A 20,788-nucleotide genomic window follows, 5' to 3' on the forward strand; every position below is an offset into this window, starting at 1 on the left:
ATCAAGGCAGATGGTGAAAGCATTAAATGATTTAACATTTTGGAGAGTGTTAGCAAAACCTGTGTGATAACAGGCAGAAGCAGTTTTAGAAGAGACAATGAGAGAGGCAAAAGAAAAACAACAACTTGATTTTGACAAGTAAAACGCTTTTCTGAAATCCTCTAACCTGCAATAGTCTGGGAAAATTTTTGAATTCAGTGATTCAAGGTCTCTTTTAAGGCATGCGATTTGAATTGCAGAATAGACTTAAATTTCACCTATCTTATAATGTCAAGTTGATTTTTGTAATGTTTAGGCAATACCAAAGCAACTGCCTTTTTTTTTGTTTTGGTGCATGGTCTGGGAATCGAACTTGGGTCTCTGGTGTGAAAGGCGAGCATTCTACCACTGAACCACTGGTGTACCCAGCAACTGCTGTTTATAAGACGTTAGAGAAGACATTTTAGCCGCTGTTACTCTGGGTAAATTCTTCAAATTCCAAACAGAAGCAGTAAACATGTGAATATAAATATGACAATCATTTACTTAACTGTAACAATTTTAGATAGTTTTTGGCATGCTTAAAGATACAGATATTTTTGTGGATGAGTCAAAAATAACTCGCATATTGTGTATCCCACTCTGCCTTTGGTTGACATTATCAATTTCTTATAAAATCAGCATGCTTATACCCAATATCATATTATGGGAAAGGGAAAAAATATTAAAGTTTGCCTCCCTGGAGGGAGTAGGATTGGAGAAGAGTATAGTTAGACAAAGATTTATGGATAGTTTTACAGGGATACAATTACATTTTTTAATCTGGTTGTTTATTTTAATTAGATGTGGCGTTAACACTAATTTTTTGGTGCTTCTAAGTGTTTCATATCTAAAATTTAAATTTGTCTGTAAGGGAGTTTAAAGATCATCTCTAAAATAGAGCCATATTTTGTCTGAAGAAAAGCTACTGCCGTTCTTCTGTGGGGATCTAGTCCTCTAAGGTGGGCCCAGGAGGTGCAAGGGTAGAGAGGTTTTCTTATTTATTTAGATCCTGAAAGAAGCATTTCTAAATAATGAGACCTCAATTTTCCTAGCAAGAAGAGAAGTGACGTTTGCATACCCAAGTCCTTCCTAAATGCCCCCCCCCCATAACAGGACACCCACATCTGGTATAACTGTTACGGGACAGGTGGACCAGGGGAATCTAGACATCCAGTCAACATCTAGGTTCCAGAAGCCAAATTATGCAGAGAATCAATCTGGCCAAACAAGAAGATACTCTCCAGAAAAGGGCTGCAGAAAGCAGTAAATATTCTGTGACTAAAGACAACCAACAACAAAACCCAGATCCACAAGAAAACATTCTCTTCAACGCCATGTGGAAAGATAGCTGCCTTTTAAAAGAATTTAAGGAAATTATCATTTTATTACAAGGGCAGTAAGAAGAGAAGGGTGCTGGAGCCACTAAGCCTTGCTGTGAAGGTTGCATAAAAGGTTACAACCTACTTCGTAATTCTTAAGAGAAAATTACACAAATAGGAGGAAAAGGTTATGGAAGTGTTTAGACCTCCAATTCTAGTCAGGTATTATTCCAAAACTATAAATTCTATTTTAAATTTTAACTCTGGAATAAAAGGCATATTTAAAATTTTTACACAGATTACCCATCCTCATCATTAGTAATTTATTGAGTTATTAGTTTCTGCCAAAATTTGGTATACAAAAAACAAAAAATAGCATTTTCCCCAAGTTCTCGGAGAATGTGGGAATAAATGAAGTGAGTGGATTACTAGATCTTTTTATCAGAATATGTAGGCTTCTGTTCAAATATGTTTTAGATAGTTCTTTGATTGAATAGTCAATATCTGTCCCATAATAACCATCATATCTTTAGAAGTTCAGGAAGGATACAATGGGATCATAATTGGCTTATTCCAACAAGCCACAGGCGCATTCAAGACCTTGAACCTCATTCATCATATAATAGTAAAGAGATGAGATGGCTAGAAGTCAAGAAGTGCTTTCCAAATTACTAAAAACTCTGGATTTTCATAATAGGTCTGGAAACATTAAGTGACTTGCCCAGAAAGGCCTTTGTAGGCCATGTCATAAAGTTTGTGGAGTAATTTGGCAGCCTCTATCTTGACATGGAATTAGCACCCACCCGACCCCAACCTCTTGATCTTTAAGTCTGATACAGAAGAAGCCTTGCTTCATCTGATCTTGGAAATACTTAATGGATTTCTGTACCTAGTAGTGGAAACTGTGGACTGCATCTCTACTGTCTTCTATTCGAAAAGGCTGTGCTTCCCCTGACCAGTTCTTTTAACAGTCTCCAAGATCCAAGAGTAGAGAATTTGTCTCCTTTAGATCAGAGGCAATTCTTTAAGAACTAAGAATCAGTATCAAATCAAAGTGCAGCAAAAAGTTTATCTCACCATTAAGTTTCACCCAAGCTGAGAAACTGGATGCATCAGAAATGGTGAGGTTTTAAAACTTGCTCTAAAAATAATGTACCTGGGATATTAGCTACCATCGTAAGGGTTCTACCTCTCCAGGCCATCTCCCCGTAAATACTGAATGTGGCTGTCAGTAAGCTTAGCCTGAAAATAAAGTCCCCTTACTCCATCAAGAAATAGCTCCAAACTTAGAGTGTGTGCTCAAAATATTCATGATGAAATCATAATCATATATTTATAGTCTTTTGGATTGTGTATGAAATTGTTTCCCATGGTATTTTTCGTTGAAAGGGCCAGACATGAAAAGCGAGCTCTGAGGATGACCAAGAGAGCATTTGCTGCAAGGAAATACTGCATATCAGCATTTTGAAATGCTTGGTTTTATGACAATCCTCCCTCTTCCCTGTGCCCTACCCGCCGCCCAATGAGTTGGGCGCCGCCCCCCCCCGCCCCCATTCCCAGATGGTCGCGTCGTTTGATGGTCCTGTCTTGTCCTTCAGGAAGAGTGAACTGGCAAGTGCAGTGGTGCTACCCAAGAGGAGCCTCCCTTCCTTTTGACCTTTCCTGTCCTCTAGACTTCCTCCCCATTTTCACTGAGGGAGATGGTATGGATTTTAATGGTTGGAACTTGATGGTTCTCTCCAAGGTGGGGGTGCGAGGGCCCCACGCAGCAGCAGACCTGCAAAAAGCTTTTACTTCTCACCCGGGCTGTTGTGCAGGCTGATTGGTCTTTGGGCACTGTAATCCTGGCAGATCCACGGGGCATGGAAGAGAAAAACTTCCATTCACAGACCCCATCCGTCTTGGAGATCTTATAGAAGGTCTCTCTGGATCCCACGGGGATACGCACCACGTCCTTGGGCTGCCCCTCCAAAGCGTGGCTGGGGGCGTGGAGGGTATAGCCCAGGGCATGTTTGGAAGACTGCTTTCTCCGGAGACACTGGATTCTCAAGACATTCTGAAAGGCCTTTTTAAACTCTTGACTGGAGCACGGGTATATGATGGGGTTGATGCAGCTGTTTAGGTATCCGAGCCAAAAGGCTATTTTAAAAACTGTTTCCGAGGGCTTGGAATCAGGAAAGAAAGACCCTGCAAGAAAACACACAGATTCGTATGTATTATTCGCAAGCCAACAGACCAACTGACTAGGAAAACAAACACACATCTTTTTAAAACCTTTAAATACAGTTTTAGGTGATTCCAAATGCATTTGGGTTTCTCACGTTTGACTAACTGGCTAGTTCCTGCGAATGTAACCCATCTGTAACACCCCCAAAGACCATTCTTCCTTGGTTCAGGTGTGCACTATCATTTACGGGAGAAGGCCGGGGAGGGGGTGCACCAGGTCTCAGTGTCAGCAGACCACTTTGGTGTTTGCCATGAAGTCTTCAAAAATGAAAACATGAAATTTAGGCTGAGTCTACACAGCCAAACTGTTCGGCCTGAATTTAAAATTAAGTTGAAATCCATTAAAATAAACTATGTTAAAATTGGTTTACCTGAGTATTTCTTTTGTTTTTTGATGTGGTGTTGTATGGATAGAGTCTAAGTATTGCTGAAGTGAAAATTCCTTCCCTCTTCAGTATTGGAATTGTGTATTTTCAATGAGAATCTGCAATACACAAAATACTGACTTTGCCAACTTTGACCAGTGATTCTCATTTTTCTTTGGTAATGTTTCGGATGTTACAGTAAACTCCCCGGATCAATAATATCATGCAATGGCTCCCAATTGTTTGTCAATTGCTTGATATTCAGGATCCTCTGCAGTTTCTGACCTAATCTAGCCTTCCAATATTATCGTTCATTTTTTGTTTACTGTAACCAGACTTACCTACACATGTGCTTCAAGTCATGGCTCATTTGTGAAACTGATTTTTGTCCTCTTAGGTTGTGTTCCCATGCCTAAAATGCCCTTTTCCATCCTCTCTCTTGTTCAAATCTTATTCATTGAATTTCTTTTTGCATGCTGTATGATAGGGTCACATTTCATTATTTTTCCATGTGAGTGTCCTGTTATTGCAGCACCATTTGTGGATTTTTTGTTTGTTTGCTTTGCTTATTTGTTTTTTGAGAAGTACATGGACCGGGAATCGAATGTGGGTTTCCTGCATGGCAGGTGAGAATTCTACCACTGAGCTACCCTTGCACCCCCTTATCCATTGAATTTACAAGTCAAGAATCATGTCCCGAGCTTCTTAATATTTTTCACAGTGGCTGTTACAAAGATCTTAGAACTTTAAAGCTGGAACGATCTTAAGAGATCATTTTACTCAACTGCTCAATTTCCACATGGAAAAAAAAGACAATTAAAGAGGTGGTCAAAGATTAGGGGATAGATACCAAAATCCCAGTATGTTGTTCTTTATTTTCTGCTCCTCAGACATTTAGTAGTACTTAGTAGAGGCACTTGAAGAATTACAAAGTCCCAAACATCCCTCTTCACTCCTTATAGACATACTGTGGAAGAATAGCTTGATTTTTTACTTCCTTTCATTTCCTTCTTCACTTCCAAACTCTTTTTCCTTTTTCTCCTGGGTTCTAGCTACAGCCTTATGTATACTTGGCAGAGCAGCTTTCAAGACGTCATATTATCCCAGAGGCTCAGTTTTCTTCTTTGAAAAAGGAGCAGGATGGGTGATACTTTTTAATGCCCCTGGACAATTTTTTCTTCTGTGTCTGCCTAAGGTCTTGATTTTATGTCTTTTTTTCTCTCTCTGCGCTATGGACCCAATAGAATTATGATAAACTTCTGGGGGCATTTAAAATCCACTCTGGTAAATGTTGCCCTGAAATATATAAATATAAACAAAGAGGAAACTTTAAATATTTAATACTGCAGAACCCAAAGAAGACAAAATGGTGTGGTGGCTAATGGGGGCATTTACTAGCTATGAAGCACACTGCCTGCTAAGTTCGATGTGTCATCCAGAAATTATAAAACAAAACAAAGTGTAGAGGAAAGGTGTTTACTTAGGAAAAACATGTTAAGTGAGAAAGTTTTATTTTTTAGCTCCAAAGCTTTTAACTTTGTCCTACAATTATAATGACATTTACTCCCATGGAGCGCTTGGCTTGAACCAGACACAGTGCCAAACATTTTGCATACAGGGTAATCATCATTAGTAACATTAAGAAATGGGACTCCTAACAAAATTCCCATTTTACAGTTGAAGAAACTGAGACTTAATGAGGTGAAAAAACACAACTAAGGTCACTCAGGTAGATTGTTACTGGTAGAGTAGGATTTGAAAATGGGCCATCTAATTTTAGGTCTGTGTTCCTTTATGGAATCTTAAAACGTTATGGAATAAATCTGTTGGGAAGGAGGATGACATATGGGGAGATGAAGTGCACAGTTGAGTAAAGTGGAATTGGAAAGATGATTTTTCAAAGTTCATATGAGAAACAGAGAGAGTGGCCATTGCCAGCAAGACTGGTGGTTTTGTGTAAATATGGTCAGGTCCAGAAAAATTTCATCTTACATTACAAAGCCTATATATTTTCCAATATTCCTTCCAAATAGAGATTACTGTGTGATTAAGAGAAACCTGCTTTAGGAAGACATGGGCTGTGCTTAATGACTGCAAGACCTTATGAGATGGCACATCAAAACCAGCATGTCTGAGACTCTCACTGGTCAATAAAGCAGCCAAGGGGAAGTGTATTTCCCTTATTTGAAGAATTTCAGTTAAAAAGAAAAAAAAAAAGCAGGAACTCTGAATGTGAATGCTAATAAAATGATTTGAGAGCTTTGGAATTTTCTCCAAATCTTTCAAGGACGCTCTTTCTGCTTACATAGCCCAGCTTTGCATTCATATATTTCAAAATGTTCCTTTAGTAACTTATTTCCCATCTCTTTATCCTCTTTCCTCTTTTAAGTTCTCTTTTAATTTTAGGTCTTGCTGGCTGGAGCCGAGCTCCTGGACTCTTACTCTACTCCTGCCTCCCTGCAGCTTTCACAGTTACCAAGTTGAGAACTTGGTCCTCTCCCCTCCACCACTCAAAACATCTGGTTCTTCAACCAACACTTAGATATAGCATGAGAAAGGGAGCTGGCTAAAACTAATTTACACTAAAATTTGAATGTCAGATAGTTACCACTCTTAACCCTCCAGGGACATTTTCTTGTTGATTCATGTAAATGTCTAGATGTTGGTTTTACAGACTGTGAGTGGGGAGATGCTTCTAGGCCAGAGGCCTTCCCCAAAAGGACATCATTTGGTGTATTCTATTTTATTGAGTGTGCAAAAGCCACAAGTGTGTCAAATCCCACTCCCAACCTGACCATTTCACAAGGGGCAGGTCACAGGATCCATTTCTCATGATAGTGGGATTAGAAGAGGAGCCCATGATTGTACTTCCTTCAGGAACTTTCCAAAGGGTGAGAAAAGACCAAGACAGGACTGTTTCACTCCGTATTTGCATTATCCTCATCCACAGATCTCTTTCTTCCCTTTATTTTCCCTGTCTTAGGAAGGGAAGACTTAGCTGAATAATGCTTGGAGAACTGCGGCTGCTAGCTGTTCACAATCAAGGTCACCTCACCGCGCTCCCCCTCCTTTCCTATACCTTCCACTTAGGCACCATCTTTTCTGAATTCTCCACTATTTTTATTCCAACCCAATTTCTTCACAGATCCCCTTCTTTTAAAAGACTGATAGTGCTTTTTTATAATGGGAAACAGCTGGAAAATGCTTCTCACAGTCCTCCACCCATCACTGACATGGAGCACCAGGACCGAATCAGCTTGGTTTAGAGATGGATGTTTATGACCCAGTTATCAAGTTATGAACTGTCAGCAGTGACCACGTTAGTTTGGCTCACTCGTGGGGCTGCAGAGCCCAGCACGGTGCTGGCATCTTCAAGGCATTCTTGTAGTTTTTGCTGAATGAATGGTTGACTCCCTGAATGACTGGCTATGTCTCACTATGCTCTCCATGATTCTGCCTTGTGATGTGTCCTAGCTTTCTTCTCTTCCTGGCAGCCAAAGCCTCTTACTTCTCTTTGTCTCTTTCCCTTTTTTGCCCACTGTTTCTGCTCAATCCTCTGGCTTTCTTTGAAATGGTAACTCATTATCTTTTCCCCCTTGCTCCTCAGTTGATATCAACCACAGAAGAATAGGGGCCCTTATTTCTCTAGTATGCTCCAGTCCTAAACAGCTTCTGCCCAGACTTGGCTTCAAGAGGAGCAAATAGTTTCTGGCTCTAATTCTCTGAATATCTTTCCTTGCAGGTCAGGTCATCTTTTGCATGCGAATTTGCCTGGTTTAATTATTGGACTTTAGAAAATTCCCAACCCCTCAGGGAATCTCCCTTCACTGAGTTTTCTTCCACTATTTGGTCTCCTGTAGATCCTCTGACTGTTTTTTCCTGGAACCTTCCAACCACCCTGACCAACTAAAAACAGGCCAAACTGAGAGAGGTAGGGTAGGTGTTTATTCTTGAACCTCACCTGTGGAGATCCAGAGCCCTCAATTCTTCTACATAGGCCTCTAGGTTCCAAGAGGAAATGAAAAATGATAGCTTCAAATGAAGCTACTTAGGTGTTGCCACAATGTGCCTATCCATTGGGCAGCATTTGACTTATTTCTGATATGGGCTTATCCGGACAGAGAGTGGACACTAGTAGTCATCTTAGTAAAGAGATGGCCACTCTAGGGGGTGTCAGGGTAGTTCAGTGGTAGAATTCTCGCCTGCCGTGCGTGAGACCCAGGTTCAATTCCTGGACCATGCACTTTCCCAAAACAAACAAACAAGCAAACAAAAATTCAACAAATAGTGCTGCAATAATGGGATACCCACATGGAAAAAGAATGAAACCTGACCCCGGACATATAGTATATGGAAAAAAAAAAAAAAAAAAAGAGAGAGACGGCCAGTATAGTCACATTTTATCAATGGAGTTATAGCAAAGTTGGCTGCCATATCTCCTAGTATAAGAATAAACCATTTTTCCTGTCAGTTTTGGTTTGCCACCTCAATTTGCTGCATCAGTGCTCCAGTTCACTTTAAAAATAAGTGAGAATGGAAATGGAATTTTCAAATTCCAACCCAGCACTGGTAATCAGAGAGTTCTTCTTAAACTTATTTTAATTTTAATTTTATTCGTTTATTTTTTTATATGGGTAGGCTCCGGGAATCGAACCTGAGTCTCTGGCATGGCAGGTGAGAATTCTGCCACTGAGCCACCATTGCACCGCCTCCTCTTAAACTTTTCTTTCAGAATTAGGGTGGCTTGGTATGAAAGTAGAATATTATGAGTCAGTCTCCTTCATTCCAGCCTCAGAGCGCCTATGCTTTATGTTTTCATAACCTGAAAACTTGACATCTTAAGTGACAACTTTGAGAGATACTGGTTACGATAAACCTTAATAAGCTGGAGTTTTAGAATCCTAGGATATGAAGACTGACAGGAACTTAGAGACCATCATTGCCAAACCCCTGCTTTACAGATGAAGACAGTAAGGCTGAGGAGGGGAAGTGATTTCCATAAAATCACTTGCTAGGTTGTGGCCAAGTCTGGACTAGACCCAGACTCCATTCCACTTCGTCTAATTCCACTCCTGCTTTTGTGTGCTGTTTAGCCATCCCATGGGAAGTATTGATGGCAATATACCCCAGCTTTCATGAGATGACAACAGGCTTTGCAGAGATGGTGAGAAAGAAAGAGGGGAGGAGAGCATCACCCTATTTAAAAGTAATGTACTGCTCAGACACTGGAAAGAAGAACTGTGGGTGATGATTCTGGAAGGGCTTAGATCTGCAGTGTATCACATTCTGAAAATTGGAGTTTAAATGATTCTGGTTAAAAATGTGGACTCCAAAGGAGATGCTAATGTTAAGTGACTGTGGGAGAAAATACCCTTGTTTCTCATTGTTCAACCAGTGGTCTCTCCATGGTCTGTCTTAACTGGTATACATCCAATGAACAGAGGAGAAAACCATGCTGTCACACAAATAGGCGGCCAGTTCCCCAGACTCAGGAGCTCCAGCGCCAAGTAACATGCAGGTCAGACCAGCTGGCACATTCTCCCTGGGAAGACAACTCTGCCTAACCAAATTTAAACCCCAGAGAAAAGCTGTAGAAATCAGAGTGTAAGAGCAAACTCAAGTTTCTTATCATTTTGGATATTGTCTACCAAAAGCCTTCAGGTTGAGTTGCTGGTTTGATTGTTGTCATGGTAACCTGTCTGAGCGCTCCTGGGTTCACACAGAGGCCACTCCTTGGACAGTTCTCAGCCAGCCAGGATGCTTTAGGTTATCTATCTGGAACAGTGAGCAGGGATTTCTAAGAATGCTGGCTAGATTAACTGTGGACGCTACCCTTGGCTCACAACCCAAGGTTGATGATAGACTTCAGGTTGTTTTCTAAATCCCGTGAAATTAAATCCAAATTTGTGTAGGTAGAGTGATGCATTTTCCTGGAAAGAAGCCATTGGCTTCTATTGGGTTCTCACAGTGGTCTTTAATACAAAGAATGGTTAAGCCTGGTTCACAGCTACGGAGAGAAAGTTTGACCTCTGGCTGATGCACTGCACTTATTCCATATATCCTGATCAGAGCATCAAGCTTACAAACAGGGCAAGGTGATGCCACCTCAGTGCCTCTTTAGAAGGACCTTGCCTACTTTTTTCTCCGCCAATTTTACTGAGACTTGAAAGTGCACCGCTTTTGTCTTGTGCCTTTGAGTAAAGTAATATGGTAAAAAAGCTAATACAGTCAGCCTTTTCTGAACTTTCTGGTGGGAAGCTTGAATGGTAGTCAAGGTGAGAAGATATTCAGGTGTGAAAGGGTGCAATGAGTAGAGGAAAAAGTGTTTTATTCAGCAAATGCATCCTCAGCCCTAGCCCACGTGCCAATCCCTGCTGCATGCTGGAAACAGAGCCCCGAGTGTGTACACCACATGGGGCTGCCAGTTGTGGGACAACTCCCCATGTTTGCCCAGGACTGAGGTACACTGGCCTACTGATGGCTATTCAGAGTACATCTTTTTAACCTATGAAAACTGACTTTCTAGTCTGTGCAAAGAATCACTGTTCCTTCCAAGCCAGGCAAGGAAAGAGGTCATGGGGAGACTTTTTCTCAGCAATCATATTTCTGAAAGTGGGAGATAAACCATTCTTACAGGGCACTAACGGCTGCCCAAAAGTGGCTCTGCAGAATCCTGGATTTCACTGTGGGTGAGTCTGAGCCGCTCAAAGTAAAGCTCTTCAAATGGTTTCTCTCACCAGCTAACAAAGCACAAGCAATGTTTCTTCTTTCGTGGAAAAGGGGAGTATCTGCCAGAATGCTCAGCCCAAACGCTGTTAGCAACTGGAGGAGAATAACGTGGGACTCAGCTGCGCTGGACCACTGTGTACATTTTCTCTGGAAGAGTCCCTTGTGTTTCCTTTTGATTGGATAAGTAATTCAAAACACTCTCAAAGGAGAGCAAGATTTTTTTTTCCCTTTTCTTAAGGAAAGATGATTTGATTTGGGAAAAAACCTAGTAATTGAGTCATAATATTCTTTATGTGCCATTTCCTTAAAAGAGCATCTTTTTTCCCAAGTCAGCTTCTTTTCCAAACTTTGTCACTTTAATTCAGGTCATCTATTGCTTCATTATTCTCCCATTTAAAACATCTAATCATCTCCATACAAAAGGCCATACAACATCCCCCTCCCGACCTGTTATTTCTTTCTTTCCTAGTTTATTTCTTTCATGGCACATAATAGTTTGCAATTTTTCTTGTTTACTTTTTTCTTTGATTATTTCATCCTCCAGAGTCCAGACCATAAGCTCTTAGATGGCAGGAGCCCAAGATGTCTTTTTCACAATAGTGTTATGTGTTATGTGTTTGTTCTCCCCCATTTGGGGCCTGGCTCAGGGCAGACTCAGCACACAGACTCAGGAAAAAAAGAAGGTGTATTTGACCCCTGCTTCTCCTTTGTTTCTTACATTCCAACCAGTCACCGAGTCCCATTGATGCTTTCCTTTGAAACATCTTTCAGATATGCCTGCTCCCCTCTATTCCCGCTCCCATGACCCCTGCTGGACGGCAGCAGACCACCGAGGGCTCTTCCCATTTGCAGCCTCCATGTGTTTCCTAAGCTGACAGTGACCAAACATCACTTCCCTGCAGTGGGGCCCTTGCTACCTTCCTGCTTAGCAGTCAAGGGAGAATTCTAGATCAGGAGTCAGAAAGACTTGGACAGGCTGTTAAAGTTGGGTGAGTTACTTTCCTTTCTCCAGCTTCAGTTTCCTTTGTAAACACAAAGTTTACACCAGGTCATCTTTACTGCCTCTTTCCCCTGTAAAAGCATACCCTTCTGTGCAAACTCAAATCCTTCAAAAGGAAAAAGAGGCTTGGACCGAGCAGAATGATGGAGGAGGCCAGAGGGAAGAGGGCAGGCTTGGGAAGGGAGGGGAACCCCAGTATGTGGGGAAAAACCTGGGGAGGACATCCTGCCGTGTGTCCTGGAGGTCTGTCCATACAATGATGCATGTCTGAGCTTGAGGGAAAGACGGCCTGGGAGAAGAAACCCATGGGCTGTTTTCCTGATACACCTACACTGGGGTACAGGCAACTCCGAAGCTCACTGACAGCATGTAACCCAAACAGGAAAGGCATGTGCTCTACTTCTATGAGCAGCTCAGCATAGTCTGGGGCGTTGGGGGCTTCAGCGCTTGGTAGCTACTTGGTAATATACAGGTTGCACATATGCGCCTCAGGGGGTTGAGAGGCTGTGGCAGTGCTCATCTGATTATCTCCAAGAACATGGGACAGAAAGGGAAGTGGTTGAAAGGGGAAGTCACCACCATGTGAATTGCCATGTGACAGAAAAGCTGAGGAAACCCAAAGTTACCAGCCAACCAGATAATATATCAACCCCTGGAGAAAACAAGCCTTCTAGCCTCTAGAACCAATAAAGTCCTTTTGTTAAGTCACCCCATTGTATGGTATTTGCCATAGCGGCCAAGAAACAAAAGCACTACACTTTTTTCTCTTCTACTTCCCTCAGTAAAGGACACCCTTTCCCCTTAGTGGCACAAACACCCCTCACTCTCCTACCTTCGTCACTCCATCAATCACACAGTCCCGATCACTGTGCCTCCACTCTTCCTGTCACCATCCATCCTAATTCAGGCCACCATCATCTCCAGCCGATATCACTAGGTGAGCTTTCTAACTGGGCTGCCTGCCTCTGGTCCTATCACCCTCCAACCCGTCTCCCACATTGTAGCCAAGGGGATTCTGAGAAAACAAATGTCATTATTTCCCTTTCTTGATTAAATAATTTTGATAACTCATCATTGAATTCCAGATGAAGTACAAGTTCTGAACTATGACCTAATAGGCCCACAGAGACCAGGAGAATTGCCACAAGGTACAGCAGTTTTCAGGATAACTGGTTAGTAGACTATGATGTTTCAAGTGCTCAAAGGCTCCAGTTTAGTATCACAGAAAAGTAGAAGATTACATCTGATGGGATGTCAGCATCTGTGTAATTTTTAAATCAATGGAATGATAAAGCATCTCTTATTCCCCAGGATTTGGTTTAGGGTTATAGTGGTCGAGGTAATTGAAAGTTTAATCCTAGGGGATAAATTATATGCCTATTGGGAGGCAGCATTTTCACTAAAAAAGTCTCCTCAAGACCAAACCACAGAAATCACTCAAGAATTTCCCTCTGTCCCAGTTGTAGTGATAACAGTGGCTCAGAAAATTCTAAAATTCCTGAGAAACCCAAGAAAGAGATAAAGGTACTAGTGGATGCACCTAGAATGTGAAGAAAAATCACATTTACATTTGAAGCTGTCTTAAAAGAACTAATCCCTGGGGGGTGCGAGGGTAGTTCAGCGGTAGAATTCTCGCCTGCCACGTGGAAGACCTGGGTTCCAGCTCCGGTCTGTGCACTGCCCCTCAAAAACCAAACAAGCAAAACAAACAAACAAAACGAAAATAAAAATCAACAGGTGGTGCTGCAATAATGGGATACTCACATGGAAGAGTAACGAAATGTGACCCCACCATACAGCATATTAAAAAAAAGAACTAATCCCTGATGCAGAATTCATACATGGGCCCACGTTGTAATTTTCTGTTACAAAAAACAATCATATTTCTAAGGAAAGGTTGTTTCCTATTGTTGTGATTCCCCTCTGAAATGTCCAGCCAATATTTGGTAAAATTAGGTGATTGATTCCAACACTTCAAATATCCAGAAGTAGTATTTTCTGGATATGACGTAATGAATAGTATCATTTTCCAGCCACCTCATTTCATCTGTGTTAATTCCCCAGGCAAGTGTTGAACCAGCAGAACTTTTACCTGGCTGCAATTGTCTATTTGTCTTTCTTTCTTGGTCACATAAAAATTCTCCCAGGAAGAGAAGAAAGCTGGGATTTTTTTTTTTTCTTTTTCTGGAGCGATGCAGATATTCTAAAAATAATCATGGTGATGAACACACAACTACGTGATGATATCGCGAGCCATGGGTTGTCTACGTTGGATGGTGTTAAAATAAAAATAATGATACTCATTGTTTTCATTTATTGAAATTTTATTCTGGTGAGTTAGATATTAGCTCAACTTTGAGTCTCAAGAAAGGTACCGGTATTAGCAAGTGCCTGGCTTAGGAATATGCTAGAAACTTGGGGACCTGGCAGTGTTTCATTTTGCTCATTTTTATCAACAGGCTGACATTTATTTAACAATAACTCAAGAGGGAAGATGTTGGGGGCAGGGAGACCAACAAGGAAGCTAGCATGTTGGTTCAGGATTGGAACACAACCAATGGACAAAAGTTGTGGAAGACATTTTTGGGCCATCCTGGAAGTTGACATTTCCATTCCTGCAACTGTGTAGGAAAGGCTGGATAATTACTCACTGAGGTGGTCAATGGGGAAACAAGCATATTAAGCATTCTATTAAAGTATTTTTCAGGTGCATGCTGATGCTTTACACATTAGAACTTCCTGAGAAAGCAAACACAACTGGAGGTGAGGGAAGTGAGTTGCTTTGACCATCTTGTTTCATTTTGAATATTGCAATAAGAATGTGTGACTTGAAAGCATTTTGAGAGGTGTAAGTATATAAAAATATGGACGTATTATTGGATGTACTTAGCATGTTTCATCTGTTTCCAAGAGTAGGTTTTTGATATATATTTCAATAATCTTTCAATAAACCACATCTACTTTTATAGTTATTATTACTAGAACTGCCATCATTACCCTGATAGTTCTCTAAAGAACTCTGTGGTGTCATGGGACCGTGAGTATTAAAACAAAACATTACGTCCAACCCCTAGAAGGCTGTTCATCTAAAACCATCAAAAATTACACGCAAACCTCCAGAGGAAGTAGAAAATCCAAGCACACCTTCATCAGAAAGGAATTCCACAGAGAAATCCAATGTAATAAACATGTGCCATTAGCTGTGGTCTGGACATGGCACAACTTGGAAAAGTACCTATAATTTACCTAATGACTCTCAACCGAGTCCAGGAAAATTCTCAAATTTAATTATACTCTAACATTTTATACTCAAAATTAGATATTATCAGACAGCAGGTTATTCAATAAATTTGAATTCAATAAATTTCAGTGTGAATGTGCCTTTTCCCCACAAAGGTGACAAGACCCAGGCAGCAGGACAAGTGTCCCAGGCACGTCTCTGGAGGAAGAAGTACACACAGATGGTCAGAAGATCTGGTTTCTCACCTCAGAAATTATCCTGATGCTAAAAATAGACAAGATAAACATAAATGAGTGAGCAGGATGCCCTCAAGGTGAAAGCAGAACTGATAACATATGTAGGATGAAGGCAGTCATTATAGCTGATGTGTAATGAATGCTTATGACCAAGCACTGTGCTACATGAGCAAGCAAAGTGAAGCATGGAGAAGTTAAGGAACTTGCCCTACAGATGAGTAAAAACAACAAGGAAAAATAAATAGATTAATAATAAGGGGGGATAAAGGGTAAAAAAAATTGGGTAAATTGAAATACTAGTGCTCAATGAGAGGTAGGGGTAAGGTGTAAGTTATGGATGTGTGAGTTTTTTCTTTTTATTTCTTTTTCTGGAGTGATGCACATATTCTAAAAATAATCATGGTGCTGAATACACAACTATGTGATGATATTGTGAGCCATGGGTTGTATATGGTGGATGGACTGTATAGGTGTGAAGATTTCTCAATAAAAATATTTTTTTTTAAAAAAGAAATGTGCCTTAACCACTGGACTAGTAAGTGAACTATTGGAATTTCCTTACTGGGCAATTCCACAAGCTTCCTGGGAAATTCTAATAGCTTCCAAGACCAGCCTAAGGAAGCCTGTGGAAGGAATTAGTATAATATGCAAGTGTGATAGATGGGAACTATTTCCATTTACCTTCCTTTACTTTTACCCTACTTCCCATGTTCAAGAACTTCAGGTTACAGTTTTCCTTTTAGTCCTAGATTTTGTTTACTGTTCTTTGTATAAATGAAAAATTATACTTTCTGTAGTCTTACTTGCTTGTCTTTCAATCATACTTTATTAACAGAGTTTTGTAAAGAGTTTATTGACAGAGTATATTGGTCACGGTGCTTGCTATGCCCACACGTCTACACTGACAAATATAACGATTAACTTTCGGGAATTTTATTTTTGTTTTAATGATTGAATTATGTATTTCTATGCTTTCTGAAAATTAGTACATGAAATGTGTGACTGATTTTCTTGGCCACTTGGATAAGTGCTTTTGTTTTGAAAGTCAAGTACTGTAAGACCATGTGTCCCATTTTCACTGTAAAGCTAGCAATGTAGAAACAGACTCTTAGATAGCATGAGTTTTGGTATCAGACAAGCCTGAGTTTGAATATGAGCTTAGCCATTTTATTAGTTATAAATTAAACTCCTCAATCCTCATTGGCAAAATGGGGTTGACAATATATTCTCATTGGTCTATAAGGAGAATTAAGAAGAATAATGTGTGTGAAATATTTTGCTTAGCACCCGGCTTATAATGGGTGCTCAGTGAATATTTATTCCGCAAACAAATATTTATTAAACAGCTATGCTATGCCAGGCACAATTCTTATCCTCATGACATTTATGTAGAAAGAAACATTAATCAAACCATTGCACATATAATCATATAAGAACAATTGTGCTAGGTGCTGTGAATGAAGATTATAGTATGTTTTGGGGGCATTTAGCAACAGACCTCCCCTCACTCCCCCTCCCCCCCACTAGCCTGGAGTCTGGGTAGTGTGGATGGATGGAGGTGGATTAGAGTTGGTTTACCCCTGCAAGTGGAATTTAAGCTAAGATTTGTACAATGGATAGCAGTTAGCACCACAAGGGATGGGGGTTGGGAGACCATTCCATGCATAGTCAACAGCAGGTGTGATCTTGAAGCCAAGGAGCATTTTATACAACAGAAGAAGATCAAAGTGACCAGTAGGGGAAAGTGTTGAAAGCTGGGGCAGGAAAGGCAGGTAAGGCCACATCATGTGATCTGATGGGCCATGTCAATGATTTTGGATTTCATCCTAAGGGAAGTGGGAAAAGTTTGAGTGCTATAGAAGGACATCATCTAATTAGAGCTGCATTTCATAAAGACCATCCTGGGGAAGATGGAGGGTGCCCCATGTATGCAGGAGACCAATGAGAAGGCTTTTATGGATGACAGGTGGTAGGGGCTTGGACTTAGGCCATGGCAGGGGAGATGAAATATGTGGAAAGATTCGAGGGTAGACTCTCCAGGAGATATCAAGAAGAAGGTATCAAGATTGTTTTTGTCATAAACAATTGAAGGACAATTAAATATCATTTATAGAAAAGGGGAACACTAGAGAACAAGCAGATTAGGGGTTGTAGAAGATCAGGAGTTCATCTTGGACACACTGGTATTGAGGTTCCTGGGAGATGTCTAATGAAGATGCATGTATGGGTCACAGACTCAAAAAATAAAGATATTCACTTGATGGCTGAATGCTAGCTATGGATATTAAACTTGAAGATGTCCATATATTTTAGAATAGGTTCTCTTGAGAGCATTTTAAAGTGTCAGGCATTGTGTTAAGTGCTTTCATCCATTATTTCCTGATGTCATCACAACCCCATATAGTATAGACTATCCCCGTTTTACAGATGAGTAAAATGGGACTTAGGGAGGTAAAGGACTTGCTGAAGAGCAAGAAGCCAGTAAGAGTGAAGCTAGGCTCAAATCCAAGTCTGACTCCAGACCCTGTGTACTACACAGCCTAATGTTGAGTTTGCCCTCACATCCATGGCTTGCCATACAGTTTCTCAACTGCTCTGCAATGCTGTGTGCTTATTGCTAAATTTTCATATGCAAAATTTGATCCAATTTTAGAAAGCAAAATGAAGCAGAATCAAATCAACTACTATGAAATTAATAACATAGAAATTTATAGTGACTTTCTTTATGGAGTTAATCTGTATTTGGGCACCAACACAGTTTGAAAAAGGTCATAAGAAGTAAGTTAGAAATTCCTGTATTTTAATTACAAAATTAATATGTGCCAAATTTGTAAACTGTTTACTGTCCACAATCTGTGTACTCATATGCACATATGCCGACACATGCACATAAAACAAAAAATCAACCATGATGGAGAATCTAGAACTAAGTGCACATTTTAAATATCTGGGTCACATTTGCAGCACATATTTTTGTTATCAGCCTTCTTTCACTTCACGTATCGTAAATATTTTAAATTTTAATTTATTACAGAACATGATTTTTCATGGCATCTTAGTACTTCGTCCTAAGAACATAACACAATTTATTTATCTCCTCCTGCTAATTTGAACATTTTTGTTCTTTCCAAGTTTCCTCTATTATAAATAACTATGAAATAAACATTGTGTGGAGAGATTTGGAGGCACATTTTGGAATATTTTCTCAAGACAGAGCTCTAGAAAAAGAATTCTGGGTCTTACGTTTTTGTAAGTTTTGGGATACATATTGCCAAATTACTCTCTGGAGAGGATATACCTATTTATACTCCTACCAGCAATGATGAAAATGATGATGATGACAGCTAATGATGACAAGTGCCTAGTGTGTACAAAGCATTATACCAGCTCTTTATAAGAAGCACCGATTTCACCTTCCCATCTGCTCTATGAGGTTGGGGTACCACAAACTCCGTTTTATACAAGACATCACTTATGCTCATAAAGGCTAAGTAATAAATCCTTGTCCAGAATTACAAGGGGCTGCCTGGCCTGACCTCTGCTACTTGGCAAGGAAACGTTTAATAGCCATGCAAAAACTCTTCTTATTTCTCAAACTGCCAAGATTTTCCAAACTCATAGCCTTTGTACTCGCTGTTCTCTCTTCTTGGGATGCTCTTCCCTTGGGTTTGCATGTTTAGGTCTTTTCCTGTAACATATCAACTCAAAGGCCACCCCTCAGAGATGTCATTTATGACCCTACTACTAAAGAAGCACCCATACTGCCCTTACTTTTCACCCTCACCTCAGGCTCTCTATCACAGCAGCTTGTTTTATTTCTTTAATGGCTCTTTTCACTTTTTGACAAATTTTTAGTTTGTTCAAAAGTAATGTAATAATGGGTAATGTAATAGATTACCCATTAAATGTAATCTCCTTTAGGGCAAGGAGCTTTAGAATAGGGACTGGTAAATAATAGGAGCTGAATACATGCTTGATGGCTGAATGAATGAATGAATGAATTAATACCTGTGTGAAGAAACAGAAAGAACCATCAAGATTAGAACCCAGGTCCAACTGTAAGCCCTTTCTTTACCACTGCCATATACAGAGAATGTCCAATGCCTCCCTGGCAGTGGTATGTACTTATTTTCTCTTAGCCAACTTGATGAGCAAAATATAGCATCTTTTCATATTTTATTAATCAATTGTCTTTCCTCTCTTGCAATGTGCCTTTAATTACTTTTGTTCATTTTTCCATCGGGGTAGTCATCTTTTCTCATTTGTCAACGGTACATAAGTCCTGTTAAATTTCCTTGTGAGGTAAGAATGATAGATAAAAAAGAATAATACTTGATTATATTGCTAGCTTTAGAAAGGCATTTAGTATAATTCATCACCAATCTCTGATAAAATCTTCTTAATGAATGAGGATTGGGGGAACGGTCCTTAGCATCGCAAAGAATAACTATCAAGTTCTATCACAATACTTAACAGAGATAAATATTAACAAAGGCAGAGATATTTAAGGCAGCACTTTCTCACTTTACTCTCTGTGCCTCAGTTTCCTCATATTCAGTGTTTACCTCATGTTGTAAGTATGAGATGAGTTACTAAATGTAGAGCTCTTGGATCAGTGTCTGGCACATAGTAGGCTCATATAAATTGGTGACTATTATTACTACCATGTAGAATATAAAATTAAAATAATAGGTTTGTAGCTACTGACAAGTTTTTATTTATATTGTTAGTATCTCCATGCTCACTTTTGATTAATAAAATAAATTACAAAATATACAAATATGTCAATTGGAAAAATAAATGTAATTACTTACATTCTTATATTGAAAGACAAAGCCTCTCAGACTGAGTTAAGAAGAAAATATGTACTGCTTATGAAAGACAGTACCAATTATATGTACTGCTTATGAAAGACAGTACTAAAAAAATGTACTGCTTATGAAAGGCGAAATACCAAAAAAATACAAAACAAAACACTATTGCATGGTTAAAAGAATTATAAGGTTTGAAAATGTATACCAAGCAAAAGCAAAGATATCTACGGCAGCAGTAGTAACATCAAACAAAATAGAATACAGGGCACAAAGCATTTCATGGGATAAAGAAGCTTATTTTATATTAATAAAAACACATTTCCCAATAGTGCTATATTTATTAGATTTATTCACCAAATGGTTTTGAATATATATACATGTGCATATGTACATGTATGCATGCTAAGCAAAAGTTTTTGGAAAAAATTGATAAAACTATAATTAAAATGACTTAGACAAAGAAAAATACCTGTCAGTAATCAAAATTGCGATTACACACAACTTAGGAAATACTTTAAACAATAGCTTGATACAAGAAGTCGAGGAAGATATTAATAGCTGAACTAAAAAAGTCTGTGCAAGAACCATGAAATTCAACCAAAGAGAGCAAAAATTAATGAATTAGAAAATAGGAAGACATTAGAATTCATTAGCACATTTACACTGGTTCATTGAAAAGACTAAAAATTAAGCAAGCCCCTGGCAAGCCTGATCAAAAATTCAAGCAGAAAAACAGAACTGTATAATATTAGTGATGAGAAAAGCTATATTTACAGATACTGAGGAAAACAAAAACAGCTTTAGGAGTAAATTTTATAAAACTGTATTGATATAAAT

The 20,788-nt window shown here is 39.6% G+C and overlaps 1 protein-coding gene across 3 annotated transcripts in view; it reads right to left on the reverse strand.

Annotated features, from left to right (window-relative positions):
• The window catches only part of ADRA1A (adrenoceptor alpha 1A), a 104,103-nt gene that overhangs the window by 3,190 nt on the left and 80,125 nt on the right, over window positions 1-20,788 (reverse strand). For 2 of the 3 annotated variants that reach the window (XM_077152843.1, XM_077152842.1), the window contains exon 3: window positions 584-3,527. In XM_077152843.1, coding sequence (XP_077008958.1) covers window positions 3,010-3,527 — 518 coding nt within the window. In that variant the 3' untranslated portion in view covers window positions 584-3,009. Of the gene's footprint in view, window positions 1-583; window positions 3,528-20,788 lie in introns of those variants that run through there. The other variant, XM_077152845.1, reaches the window with a different exon arrangement.

Source organism: Tamandua tetradactyla, chromosome 3 (assembly GCF_023851605.1).
Source record: "Tamandua tetradactyla isolate mTamTet1 chromosome 3, mTamTet1.pri, whole genome shotgun sequence".
NCBI lineage: Eukaryota > Metazoa > Chordata > Mammalia > Pilosa > Myrmecophagidae > Tamandua > Tamandua tetradactyla.